Below are 14,811 nucleotides of genomic sequence, written 5' to 3' on the forward strand. Positions count from 1 at the left end.
GATTAATTAATCAATTAATGATGAATGTATTTTATTGAATAGATTTTACTAAACATTTTAGGATTGTTGTGAGATTGATCTTTGTCTTGTAGGCGCTGGAGCAGTAAGTAAGATTGACAGCTACAAACTATGTTAAGTTGGAACATTTTCACTGTTTGGCTAACAAATGCCATGAATTAGTTTGGGCTTGTGCAATATCTCTATCTGCAATAACTTTAGAGCAATAATATATCTAAGTGCAATAATATATTGGTGCAATGTGATGGGTTATAATGGTTTGTTACACAACCGCTTACCTGTGCTGTCTTGCTCCTTTCTTTTTTGGGCTGATTAGGCTGCTATTAATTAACCATTTTGTTGCTGTCAGCAGGGGGTGTTGTGTAATTGGGATAAAATGTGTAGAATTGTTTATATGTTGTTGTAATATTTATTTGTTTCAGATTAGGATCTGTGCATTGTATGTATTAGATAGACAGTTAGGTTGGTAGGTTAGTGGGAAATGTTGTTCGCCAAGCAGTCCTTATTGGTTGCACCGCCTCCTTTGCTGTGAGCAGCCGCTATCAGGTCATTCTAACATACTGTACATAAATAAATAAAGTGATAGAATAATCAATCTTTAAGTCAACCCAAATTTGTTCATAAAGCACTTTTAACAAAGAGTTTTAGTATCTTAAATCACTGCCAATCCCAGCCAAATGGGTAACTAAGGAGGACACACATTATAGCCAAGGCCTCTGGTATTTGCCTTTTTTGTAAACAACTTATTTAGCTTACAGCTTTACAGATGTTTCTCAGCTGTAGGCCTAGACACACAAATACAATCTCAGTGGTACCCAAGAAGAGCTGAACAAGTCATTGAAAAAAATAAAAATAAAAATATGAATTTCTGCAATTTCCAAATCATGGAAGCTGCAATTAATTGCTTAAGAGAGAGGGGCGTTCAAAATGGTTTTCTAAACAAGGTATATTACTGATGCGGGTAATCTTTGGTCCATGAATTAAGTACAATATTGGTAAAATCTTTCATCATACTCAAACTCAGTAAATCCTACACACTGACAATCACTTTTTTTTCACTTTCTTCTTTTCTACAATTTTCAAATTCTAAAAAATGTATGACAAGAAAATCTTGTGATGATATGAATCCAAGCTAAAGTCGCAATTGCAATATTCTGCCAAATAGTCGCAATTAGATTTTTTGTCAATATCTTTCACCCCTATACCCAAGCCCACAACTTCACATTTAGCCGTTTCTCCTCTTGTGTGTGATGAGAGATACAAGAGCAAGAAATAGAGAACATAAACATTGACGACAACATAAACAAGAGGGAACGAATCAAGCACTCTCAAGAATGTATGTCCTGAAACACACACACACACACTCAGTTTTTCCACAACCTGTTTGCAAACACAACTGATGTAACATATTGGAAGTGTCTTGCTGTCACCATGGCGATAGGGTGTCAGTTTGTAGTTATCGGGACGTTCTGTCTGCCGCACATCGCCATCAGAGTGGTCTTTAACCTAACACATTACACCACACTACCCAGATTAACCTGCTGCTGATTAACCTGCCCAACCTGCTGAACCCAAACTACTAACCCTAGTATCCTAGCATCCATGTAAAGAAACTCAATACCTACAATCAGCTCATCAGCTCTTCAGACCTGTCAAAAATGCACCATGTAATTCCTGAACACTGTCCAGGTCACTCAGCCCCTGATTAAACCTTAATCATAAACACTGTCTAATAATAGGGATAGTAGAGTTTAAGCGACTAGACGTTTAGTTTCCATGAGTTAGCTTCCATGTGCTTTTGCGAACTGAGCGTAGGCCTACATTCAGTGATTAAAATGGGAAACGCCTTTTAATCTAAATTTGATTAGCAGTATTTGAGTGTGTAAATGTTTATGCGTGTGTGAATAAACACAATGAAATAGACCTCAAATTACGTCAGTTTGGCCAGACAGGTAGTTGGTTACATAACTTTGATTTAAACAGCATTATTAAACACAATTCCCATGCATGCCTATCTAATGAGACGGTATTCATCATAAGAGACACTTCATATTGGCATGTTGATTGGTGACAAATCTCACCCACACCCACACAGGTGCACATGCACACTTGACACCTCGTAAATTTACATTTGCCCAACATTCTCACCGCAAAGCAAAGATTGGCAAACACATACAGCACGAATATTAATAGATCTGGCAAGACAGGCGCCTTTTACAGGTGCTTTCACACCTGATTTGAGCTCAGGCATGTAATTTTTTTGTATATTTTATTTTGTTTTTATCTCTATTTTTATTGATGTATTTTATTCTGTTATATTGAATTCACTTTAAAACCATGTTTTTTTTTAGTTCTTATTTTATTGTATTTTGTATTCAATGCTGAATTATTTTTATTCTGTTGTGTTTGCACTTTGTAGCTCTGCTTTTGAAAAGCGCTATAGAAATAAAGTTATTATTATTATTATTATTATTATTAATGATGGCCTAAATCACTGGTTTTTAATCTGTCTAAACTTGGTGGGTCATGGGATAACGACACAAAAAGGCAAAAGAAGTGTTTACGGTTCCATGAGCTACAGGACTGTATGAAGCCTTATGCAGATAGATAAATACAGTAGATTTCAGTCAAGTGGTAGTGAAGAAAAAGCAATGCTACTGTAGTTATACGAGTCTTTATTTGGGCAAGTTGACTCTGACAGCATGAATTACCATGCGACCGCGACCGATGATGCCAATGAGCGAGTGAACAGTGCAGAGCTCTAACTAAGGCTCTTTGTCAAAGTTGACGTCAAAACGGACTCATTCTCCTGCACAGCTCAGTCCTGCATGTAGAAAATTTAGCGACCTTCCCATGAACCATTGTCCATTTTCTGCACAGTTGGTGGGCTCTGAGCCAAATAACACAGCTGGAGGGTCGCATTCTGAAAAAAAATATACTGTATATACTGTATATAAAAAGGAAGGTCCTGGTCTATTTTTTGTGTCAAAATCCTTCCACCAACTACGTTATACTGTATGTCTGAATGTCGACATTTTTAAAGTTTGCGAGGTTCAAAGGGAAGAACATTGGAAATCCTCCTAGTCATTTGTTAGAAGTGACCCCTGACGAATGCCCTGCCATTGATTTATTCCTTTATTTAGCCCTTATTTTACCAGGAAGTCCCATTGAGGGGATGGGAGGGGATTGGTTGGCTCATCCCAACCCGTCCCCTCATGGATTTTGTTTTCCTGCTAATCATTCAACAGTGGGCGTCGGTGCCAGCTGCGACCCCACAAATAGAAGCACAAAAGAACTTGTCTTGTTTTAAACCCGACACGGCGCGTACACGTGCACGCAGACACGTGCACACATGCGCATTTGCACACATGCATTCGCGCATGCACGTGTGTGTACACATGCGCTTTCTCTGTGTCCCTCACACTTGCATAGATGACAAATAGACAGAGACACAAGCACAGGCAGAAACAAACACAAACACATATTCTGTATACTTGCACTGCACTGCAATGCACACACACATACACACAAACACACAGTCTTAATTAAGTCACTTTTGGGGTATTTACATAGACTTACATTCATTTCCTGGAGACTTACGCTAACCCTAACCATAACCACTACTTGCCTAAACCTAACCCTCACCCTAACCTTAACCTAGCCCTAACCTTAACCTAACCCTAACCCTAACCTTAACCTAACCCTAACCTTAACCTAACCCTAACCTTAACCACTGAACCAAAAATCTGCTTTTTACAAATTGGGGACACGGCTTTTGTCCCCAGTTGCACAAGCTGCCCCCAATCAACTGGTCTTAAGTCTGGTGTGTGTCCCTGAAAGTGACTTAAGTCATACCCACACACACACACACACACACACACACACACACACACTCTCTCTCTCTCTCTCACCCACAAGGTTTTAAACAGGAGTGGGACCCAGCAGTAATTTCACATCATTTTCTTAACTTTTCCTCCCTCCTTCCTACCTCCTAGTGTATTTCCTGACAAAAGCTCCCTCCCTCTTTTTGGCCGAGGGAACACTGACATGACAACCTTGGGGGACGTGCTGTTCCAGAACATCTAATTGGCTCATCAAAGCTCCACTTGTTTTGATGGGCAGGACGGGAGCTGCCTGTTCCAGTTTACAAGATGTTTGTCGCTGACTGCAGACGCTGGGGGCTGCTGTTGATGTTGACAGGGACTAGAGGGAGACCTGATAAGACTACAGTTCAGACCGAATAATCCAAAGATTATCTCACGTCACTTTCCAAAATATAACGTGTACTCTTGAGCGGATCATTAAGCATTTTCTGCCCACATTGCCTGTGACACAACACAAGGACCACTGTCATCCTGTTAGTTATACCCTTCTGTAGAGGGTATGTTGCTATACAGTATGTTAATATCGAGAGATCATTTATTGATTCTGTCTGTCTGTCTGTTTGTTTTTTTCCTTTCCTTGAGGTGGGAGAACAAGGCATCAAATTACTAGGTAGCAGTCTACATCAGTGTTTCTCAGCCTGCAAGGTTATTTACAGATTGTAAAAAAAAAAAAATAATAATTCGGATATACAAAATGCATGTTTCTAATCTGTGATGATTTCTTTTTCTTCTGAAATAATAAATAACCGCAACACCAGGGCTTCTTTGAATAAGTATCTGAGTAATAGTGGATAAAAAGGTTCAATAGCAACCAGTTTGATTTCTCAGTTCACTGCCATGTATGTCAGGGATTCACTAATAGAAAGGACCTACAATTTGTCGAGGTTGCGAGCCAAATAGGTGAAGAGGTAATCTAGAGAATAGGATGAGATACAGAGAGTGCAGGGAGAATGGCAAAGTTACCTTTGACGCTATGACAGAATGACATACTCTAAATCCCAGTAATGGTCATACCCTAAATTACGGTATTGGTCTAGAGTAACTGAAATATTTTGACCATATTTGGGTTTGAACGTGTGACAGAGAGGCTAACATAACTTCTTAATGGCAGCAGCAGCATCTCTGCCAGTAGTCAACACACAGAGAGCCAGTTGGCTTACTACTCTGCCACACAGAGAGAGAGAGAGAGAGAGAGAGAGAGAGCACTCACAGTGGAGTGTTTTTCCATGACGTCTCCTGTGTGTGTAAGTGTGTGTGTGTGCATGTGTACGTGTATGTTTCCCCCGTTACAGTAGAGTAGGTGTGGTTATGAAGTATGCCATGTCTGGGATGAGCAGGCAAGAGTTTTTATATGAACCACAACGCAGTATTTCTTCACAAATAACACATAGGCCAACATTGGTTCATCAGAAAAAAATGCATCTTTCCAATGAATGTCCCTTTGCCTTGCCATGACTTATGACAAATTCTGTAAGACTTGACTTGCAGACGGGAGATTACAGACCCGACCACAATGGACAAACCGGCAGACCAGACCTTGCAGGCCATTTTATGCCATGGAGCGACACTTTCTAACACATTAGTGGGACTTCATATAATGACAGTACAAAGGTTATGCCAGTGGTGGGGCATCAGGAAACCAAAGTTCCTCCACTGAGTAAAACCTGAGAAAGCAGATACTGATGGATCAATAAAGTCTGAAAGATAAGAATGCAAAATCTGGTTATCGTGTGTACGCCTAACACCTCTACAGCTGATGGGAAATCATACAAATGTTGCCAAAATAGTTTTGACAACACCGTCACAAGAAAAACAACTGCCACAAACGATGACATCACAACTAAATGGGGTTATGACAAACCGTAGGACTTAGGACACATATATAAGAGTTAAGATGCAAAATATTATGTCTATAATGTCTGTGATGTAGCGCTTCTCTTTAGTGTTACTTTTGTTTACTATTTTGCTGTATGCTGTTATGTTGCAGGGCACATAGAAGCAGACTATGGCATGGTGGTGGTGGGAAAGCATGAAATCCTCCTCCAAGACAAACATACACATGCAGAGTAGGCACAAAGAACCCACCAACCACCGATCACTTTTCCATATATGCCCTCTGATGACAAAGTGTGACATGTTTTAGATATGCAATGTGGCAATGCTTTTCTAAAATGGCGTTTTTTTGTGAAAATAGGGCCGTAAAGTGTGTAAGACAAGTCTGCACTACAGCATCAAGTAATGGCAGCAGTTATACAAAACCAGAAAATCTAACTGGCAAACTGGCACCGACTAATAAAGCACTGCGGCTGAGGTAGTGAGACGCCCAAGCCGCCGTGACACCTATTTTAGCTCTAGTTTTTGCATGGAAAAGTTCTTGTTTTCCACAGTCATGCATATCTGAACATCTTTTTAGGAAGTGCACAGAGAGTTATCCTCAGTTACCCCAATCAGTATTTATGTACTTTGCTCTCTCTCATGTCAGTGAAAAAAGGAAGTAAGTCATTTGTAAGCAGGAAGAAGACAGTGATGAATAGAGATTGAGAGTACTAGTAACTAAATGAAAACACAATAACTTTTTTTTTTGGCAAATCAGAAAGCATATATTGGGTATCACCCAATATTATTAAGTTGCTTACAGTAAATAATAGTGAATAATAGCAAATAATACTTCCTTCAATTCAGTATTATCAGAGCAAACACACTGCATAATCACAATGTTTATCTTATAAACTTGCTACAACTTGCCCTTGGGCTGAATATCTGTCAGTTGTTGTGATTATAATGTTACTGCATCTTGTATTCATAAGGTAATATCAAGTTTACTATTTTTACTGATTTTTATCACATAACGACATTAATAAAGGCGGCTGTTCATAGAAAAGGGAAAGGGCGCATCAAGTAACCCTAACCGGCAACGAGAAACCTCACAGCTACTAAATTATTCAAGTCAAATGGTCGGCCTGGGTCCAAAAAAGGATACAGATTACTACAACTCATTATACTACTGTACGGCCTAGCAGCACGATCAGAGTATGAAACATGAAAAAAAATGTAATTTTGAGCCACATTTTAAAGTGGATGTTTTCTGAATTCTTTGTTTACATTATTTACTCATTAGTTAAAACAACCATAAAAAAACAACAACATAAACATAACCCAGCACGTTGCTTTGCTGTGTAATGTTGTGATGAAATGTCTAACAATGATGTAATAGATGTAGCCTCATCCATTACCTCATTAGGTTGCTTCCATTTCACAATCAATGTACCAACACTTGAATGTCTATCAACAGCCAATTATCTCCACTGATCAACACTGAACTAGGCCAAGGACAGAGTGGTCTAACACAACCTCCTCTACATGCTGCATGGAGATGACAGTCATGAGAATTCATTTCTCATTGCAGGACAGATCGTGTGGCTTAAGCTGGGTTCAAGGAGCTTGACGTTCAGTTTATATCACTAAGATCACACATGACACACCAAACACAGAAACAGATATGAGGACTTGAATTGACACATGATCCCACAGTTTGATAAAGAGAAAATTAACAGAGGGAGGGTAAGGACAGAGTACGCTAATGGCGCCCTCTACTGTTTATTCAAAGGGAAAACCCTTTAAAATGTCATCCGAATTTGTGACCGCTCACTTGTCAGACTGGAGAATATGAAGACGAATTTGATGTCATCTAGAATCTTAACATAACTAGAATATAAAATAAGCAATACAAATAGTAGAAAATAGTAAAACAATAAGGCACAGCGTTAATACGTTTCATTGATGTTGTCACATTGAGGCTGTGAAAATATTTTCTATTAATTCGGCCTCGATGTTCCCCAGGGTTGATGGGAATATGGGGGCAATTTATTGAACCGATCACTCTCTTGATAACTATAGTCAAATAATGTAAGCTACCTGCTAACCCCCTTTTTTACGGAGTGAGAAAATGGCCTGGAAACGCTACAAAACTTTATTATATCTCTAATATAATAAATCATCATGGAAAGCAAAGTGGTTCTGCAGGTCTCTAAACACCGTTGTCCTGTCAACAGGCATTCTTAGGCTACTATGTAGATTCAAAAGTCATGCACCTTTTTTGATCATATCTGATTTTGTAGACGGATTTTTTGCAATACATGCTGTTTTAATAAAGTCAGCGGGATCCTCTAACAGTGGTGATGCCATTTTCCAGAAACTTGACTGATGAGGCGGCTGGCTTTTACATTTTTGGATCTGATAGGTTGAACCTAAACTGCTCCGGAGCAAGGGTTACCATGGTGATGCAAGCTAGCTACTGTACAAGTGAACGACCTTCGTGACATAGAAAACTCCAGGCTAAACCTGAAGTTATCTCTCTTACCCCATACTCTACTGTTAGTTAGATTAGCTAAACATAACATAAACAAAGCATAATGATGGAGGGGAAGGGAGACCTACCTGATTTCTGTGTTCCGTGTTTTTGTCTCTTCCACAACATTCCACACACAGAACGCTGTGACGCAACGGGTGGAACAAACGGTGTTGCCACTTTTAATATAAAACACAAATAACATGTTTATCTACAGATAGACTGACGTTTGGTTGACGTGCCATCCGCGCCTCATCCTTGTGATAGACTGTAAATGGGGTAAATTTAATGGGCTCCTTATGTGGGCTTGTTTGAGTAACTTTTAAAGATCATGACCTAAACCAAATGCTTGTTATCTATAAATCCACGCATACGGTACCCTAGTTTAGCTTGCTCTTTGTTTAGAATGGGGTTGAGTGATTATTTTGACCTCAATTTCAGCGCGAAGTTAATCAGTAGGGTGCGATCAGCAGTTGTCTATTAGGCCGAGGTAGCTCCAAGGTCTAGCCTAGACCTTAGTCATTTGTCAGAAAAGACAAATGACTAAGGTCTAGGCTACTCCCAACAATGATGGCTTAATAATTCAAAAATACTAAAAACAGTTCACTAATTCATAAGGGAGAAAAAAGTTTTAAATACATTGTAGCCTACCTGTTATTGGTGGGATACCTTTCAGAATTAGGCTGCAATGAGATCATTGGGTTAGAAAAAAAGGAATGTATTAGCATTACATTTGACAAAATGTATTGGTGCAAATAAAAGAGAAATTATGACAAATACAGCTGTTATGACTCACATTAGCCTATGCACAACCTTGCAATCTGCCTACCACTATAGACCTAGAAAATTAAGCCAATTCAAAGAAATGTGCACAGTTAACTAGTCAGGCATAGAATTCCCTATTCAGCTGCAGACAGTATTTTTCAGTTAAACTGTCTTAAATGGCTTTAAATATGGCTCCCATCAGAGGGTGGCCCACCAACACGTTGTCAAATAACTGTTTTTTTGAGCCCATGACCACAGCTTCAGTTACATGGTTGGTGCTGGGATCACTTGTCACTAAGAAACATGGGAGTCAGGAATTCCCGTTTACATTTATGATGCAGACTTACATAAGTCTTCCTGTTTTGAAATATACTGACCCATGTCAGCTCTTGAGGCCCTACAACCTAATTAAGTTAGTTAGTTAGTTCATCAACAGGTCAACTGTCAATGTGTCACTAAATAGGCGTCTGCTCTTTGCAGCTTTGCAATATACTGTAGGCCTCTAGACAACCTAGGCATGAAAAACCAATGACAATGACAATGACAGCTGTTTTTGAGAAAGGAAATGTGTCCCTTCAAGGTTTATGTTACACTGAAGGACACTAAGCATTGTGGGGGAGCGATAGAGCCATAGCATAAGATGTAACAAAACTTACCAACAACAATTAGGAATTTGCTCATTAATATAGAGAGTGTAAGTTTCAAAAGCTCAACAAACAGTTCAGTGAACTATCACACACACTTCAATCAGTGACAACTAAACCAAATGTATGGCCTTTATTTGTAGCCTGTCACACATTCACTTTTCAACTTAGATCAACTTTTACTGAGGAATAGATTAGATAGCATCAATGTGTTGGATATGTTAATAGATGAAGGGAAAATAAATTGTATATTATTATATAAATTCATCATTAAATATACTGTATCTGCCATATACAGGATTACAGTGTTGTAATCTTGACCACTAGGGGCCTATTAACTATCACAAGTACCAAAACTTGTATTATCTATTAGTTTGTGAGATCAGGTGTCACTCTGTTCAAATAACTTGCTTCAGAAAAACAAACAAACAATAGAATCCCTTTCACACAGAAGAAGGGTTACTCATCATTACAGGGAAAAAATGAGCTTTTAAGGATATGAAATACCTCATCAGCTACAGTTTGCAGTTGAGGTTGAAATAAAGGCAACATAAATTTTCATTTACTCCAAACAGAAACAATTTACGAGCCTCACAAAAAGTCAAGTCTGCAGCATTGGCTGTAAAGCAACTCCAAGTCCATTCTCGTCACACGCTGCATTGCTTCCAGTTGTATCAACTGGTAATGTAGAAACATTACATTTTACCTTGAACAGGTCCCACCTCTCAGGTAGCAGGCCACGGTTGAACATGAACGAAGCCAGGGCAGAGAAAACCAAGATGGTCGTAAAGGTGATGAGCATGCAGATTGTCCTGACAGGGGACCGCTGGACATAGATGCCATCTTCCAGTGTGCAACCGGGAAGAGGAAGAACAACAGGAAGACCTACAGCCTTCTCTCCCGACAAAATTCTTATCGTCAGCCCTGCAATGTAACCCACCGAGGCCCCGTAACCGTTTGACACCTTAAAGAAGAGGACGCAGACCAGATGGGGGAATATAAGGGTGTACGCAATGTCTGCTCCGAGGATCCAGAGCAACAGGACACTGTTGCTGTAGAAGGTTAGAGCTGTGCTGACCAGACCCACCACCACCACTGAGACCCGAATCACCCACTGCATCTCACAGTCTGATGCCTGGGAACACAGGAGGGAGGGAAGGAACGGGACGTACACAGAGAAAGGTTTAATTCTTCATTTATACACCTGTGCTTTCCAAAACCAATCCTAACCCACAACTCCACAGACACACTGAGCCACCATCACATACTGTACTTCACCTGTTTACGCAAGATGTTCTTGTAGATGTTGGAAGAGAAAACAGAAGTTGCTGACAGCAGGCCAGAGTCTGTGGATGACATGGCGGCAGCAGCCACAGCTCCGATCCCAGTGATGGAGATGTAAGACGGAGTGAGGTATTGCAGGGCCAGTGGGAGAACCAAATACCCCTCACCACGTTCACACGGAGATGGAGAACCGTACAGCGTCAAGTTCCAGTCTGGACAACAGGAGAACCTACAGGTTTATTCTTTGAAATTTTGTTCTGTTCTGTTCTGCCATACTAATCCATCTGGCCCTGGCATATTAGATTTCAGCTGGGTGCGGCCTTGTGTTGAGCCAAAGAAACTTCACCCAATCAAGTTAACAAACTATGTGATGCAATCAATGGGTGCTGCATCTACACGTTTGTTGACTTGCACAGCTGATAACAACTAGTAACTATGTATGCTAAAGAGCTAGCTGTAAATTATATTTATTTGGTTCATTTGTATGTGACATGAACCTCGTCCACCACAATCTCTATTGCCAGCATATTCCGGCACTTTTCATTCAGCAACCAAGTCTCTGGGAAAATTATTGACAATGAATGCCCCAAATTCAGCCAATGACCATGAATAGCTCCTAGCTCCCCCTAGCTCCCTGATGTAAATGTCTTTGTTAAAGGTCTGTCCCTTTTAACCTATTTCCCACCTGTGGAGGCGGCGACAGCCCCAACCACGACAGAGGGGATTCCCAGGATGGTGGTGACAAGGGCAGCAGCATAGCAGGTGACCTGGGCCTTTGCTGAGGAGGAGGCAGACAGTGTCCTCTGGTGGAAGCATTGGAATGCCAGACTACCCAGACCCTGGGACAAGGGAGAGCAGAGTTAGAGGAGGAAGATGGTGAGAACAGGAAAAGATGGAGGAGAGGAGGAGGAATGAAAGAGCGTTAGGAAAGAGATAAAAAAAAGACAAGTGGCAATAGCACTGTAGACCAAGGAAATAGACCCTTACCTTATACCCTTATTGGTGCCGTTTATGAATGAGAATGATACATTCATGGAAGACACACCACAAGCATTTTCGTTCTCATTGCGATATCTACCAGATCTTTCAATAAAAGACATTGTTCTTTTGGTGGACCAGATTTCGATTACAGAGAGAACAAAGATTGACTAGGTCTACAAGCTCTTTTTTGAGAATAACTACAAAGGTCTAGTTACCTCATGTTTGTTAATAATGTTAGAAGGTTATGCAGGTCGAAGGTAACGTAGCTAGAAAAAATGTTATTAAAGTTAAATGATACAACGCTAACATATATGACTGAAACAGCATGAAAAATACTTTGATAGCTGCATTACCTTGGACCTGCATAACCTGTTAACGTTATTAACAAACGTTAGGTAACTAGACAAGAGATTGTTTACCTTCGGAGTCATGGAGGTAATTCTCAAAAAAGAGCTTGTAGCCCTTGTCAAGCTTCGTCCTCTCTGTTATTATTATTATTATTATTATTATTATTATTATTATTATTATTATTATTATCTTCTTCAGCTCACCAGCATTAAGAAGTCATCGATCCACTTCCAGACTTGGTCCAGCTCCAAAGTGCCTATCCAGGGGGCTTGGTATGTGTGGTTAAAAGCCGTCTGGGCAATGTTTATGGATGCAGGGTTGAGCAGAAGGAAGGGGACACACATCCACTGCACAGATAGATACTGAGGTCACCAGACTGAGACTGACACACCACATAAAGGTCACTTAACTACGGCAAACAAAGACACAGGGAAAGGTAGAAAAATTGATGATTTAAACGGTAGTTATTCCACCGGAAGAAAGTCTTGAAAAATGTCCTGTGACCAAAATGTCAATCACTGGCGCTGGGTGGTAATGCATTATTCAGTAACACATTACAGTAACACTTACTTTTCCCAATACCCAGTAGTGTAATGAATTACTATTTCAATTTCTGTGATAATATTCAAGTTACCAATCACAATAATTAATATTTTTTGTTAGAATCCCGTTAGAATATCAGACTGAAGTTGAATTATCCAAAATCCATCCCCCCTCCACACACACACACTTCCCAATTCATTTTCATTACAGTTGTCATTAGTTTTCATCCTCTCAGCTAGGTTAGGTGAGAAATGACAGTTTACTGTATCTGTGGGGAAATATTCTCAATACTTAGATTTTATTGACCAAAAGGATTTTGTACTCTATAGACACCATTAGATGACCAGCCAATAGCAGATTGCCAGTTCAGTGCCCTACTTTTCACCATTAGGTGTCAGGCTTCACCACAGATTTGGGTGTTAGTTACTCTTTAAAAGATAAAAAAGATCGAATTTTAGCAATGTTCCTCAGCTGAAGAAAACATGCATAATGTGAGAGATATAAGACATAAAACGGGCCATGTTGCCTCCCTCCCCGGTTCTGAGTGGAACATAGAGCTGAGTGTCGTCAGTATAACAATGAAAGTGGATGCCATGTTTACGAATAATGTGCCCCAAGGGACGCATGTGGGTAGAGAATAATAAGGGACCTAAAATTGACCCCCTGGGGAACACCGCATGAAAGGGGGGCAAGTTGCAAGGAAACAGTCTTTTCTAAAATTTCTGATAAAAACAGTAGTTTAGAAATTGGTCTAAAATTGTTTAAAACAAGAGTATCTAGAGTGGCCTTTTTCAGTAGAGGTTGAACTATTGCGGGCAACAAGGCACTGTAACTCACCAGACTGATGCATATAAGAGACAGCTGGATGACATCAGTGTAGGCCACAGAATAAAGGCCTCCTAACAATGTGTAGATAATGGCCACTGCTGAAGAAATCAAAACAGTGTAGGAGTAGGGCAAGTCCAGTATCACACTCATAGTTGCTCCTGTTACAAAGATACACGCACACACACACACACACACACACACACACACACACACACACACACACACACACACACACACACACACAATTTAAATGTTAATTTGCATCCACTGAATGAACTTTGGAGTGTTTTTACCTGGCAAGCATATATGTTTACCTAAGCCAACCAGAGTGCAGGAGACCCACAGAATGTCCATCAGCAAGGCTGGCAGTACTAGCGCACCGCTCAGTACTTTTCCATACTTTATTTGGAACGGGTCCATCATGGTGACATACCTCTTGTCCCTCATTGGCTTGGCAAAGAAAAGACCACCTTACAGAGTGGATGAAATATTAACAGTTACTTCCAATCTAGTTTGTTTGTATTTTGTTGTACACTAGTTTCTGCTGTATACTTGTAGACTTGAATTGTGTGACGGGTCCTACCAATTATGAAGGACATAGAGTATTGTACAGGCATAAGAGCCCATATTAACCCCATTTTAGGAGAATACACTGCCTCAGCCACGCCAAGGATGAAGCCGCCTCCAACCCATGTAGCTGCAGAAGAATGATACACACACATACACATGCACATTCATGCACACAGACACAGAGCACTGTAATTAAAAATGGAATATTCCTATCAAGCCTTGAGTCCTATAGATTATGCTGAAACATTTAGCAATACACAGGATGTGATGTAGTGATCGCTTGTGCCGTAATCCAGGGTGAGCATCCATACAGATCACACAGTTTTACCAAGAACTGAGAACAGCGGCTGACTGCTCACTCTGGCTACCAACTCTGGGTCAAGATCAGCTTATCCGCCCCATAAAACAACTTACCAGTCATGGTGAAAACTCCCACCACCAAGTTGATATTCCTGCCTCCAAGGAGAGTCACTTCTGTCCTGTCTCCCTGGCTCTTCCTCTCAGCCCTCCTGGACTTCCTGGAGGCCCACATCCCCGTCCCCAGAACCAGGAGGTAGAACAGCACCACCACAACCACACCAGGGATGTTCAAAGCCAT

The 14,811-nt window shown here is 40.4% G+C and overlaps 1 protein-coding gene across 1 annotated transcript; it reads right to left on the reverse strand.

Moving 5' to 3' along the window:
- Positions 1-10,260: 10,260 nt before the first annotated feature.
- Positions 10,261-14,811, reverse strand: LOC139925683 (high affinity choline transporter 1-like). Its single transcript, XM_071917162.2, has 8 exons — positions 14,628-14,811; positions 14,227-14,340; positions 13,958-14,113; positions 13,653-13,801; positions 12,476-12,619; positions 11,629-11,782; positions 10,938-11,155; positions 10,261-10,794 (listed from the first exon to the last, which is right to left on the reverse strand). The coding sequence occupies exons 1-8, from the start codon at positions 14,809-14,811 to the stop codon at positions 10,261-10,263; spliced, it is 1,653 nt and encodes a 550-aa protein (XP_071773263.2).

Source organism: Centroberyx gerrardi, chromosome 3, assembly GCF_048128805.1.
Source record: "Centroberyx gerrardi isolate f3 chromosome 3, fCenGer3.hap1.cur.20231027, whole genome shotgun sequence".
Classification (NCBI taxonomy): domain Eukaryota; kingdom Metazoa; phylum Chordata; class Actinopteri; order Beryciformes; family Berycidae; genus Centroberyx; species Centroberyx gerrardi.

Excerpts from the sequence above, each read along its gene's own strand:
- LOC139925683 (XM_071917162.2), bottom strand. The coding sequence starts at position 14,811 with ATGGCTTTGAACATCCCTGGTGTGGTTGTGGTGGTGCTGTTCTACCTC. Across the intron at positions 13,802-13,957 it reads CTGCACTCTGGTTGGCTTAG|GAGCAACTATGAGTGTGATA; the intron begins GTAAACATATAT and ends TCTTTGTAACAG. Across the intron at positions 11,783-12,475 it reads TCGATGACTTCTTAATGCTG|GGTCTGGGTAGTCTGGCATT; the intron begins GTGAGCTGAAGA and ends CCCTTGTCCCAG.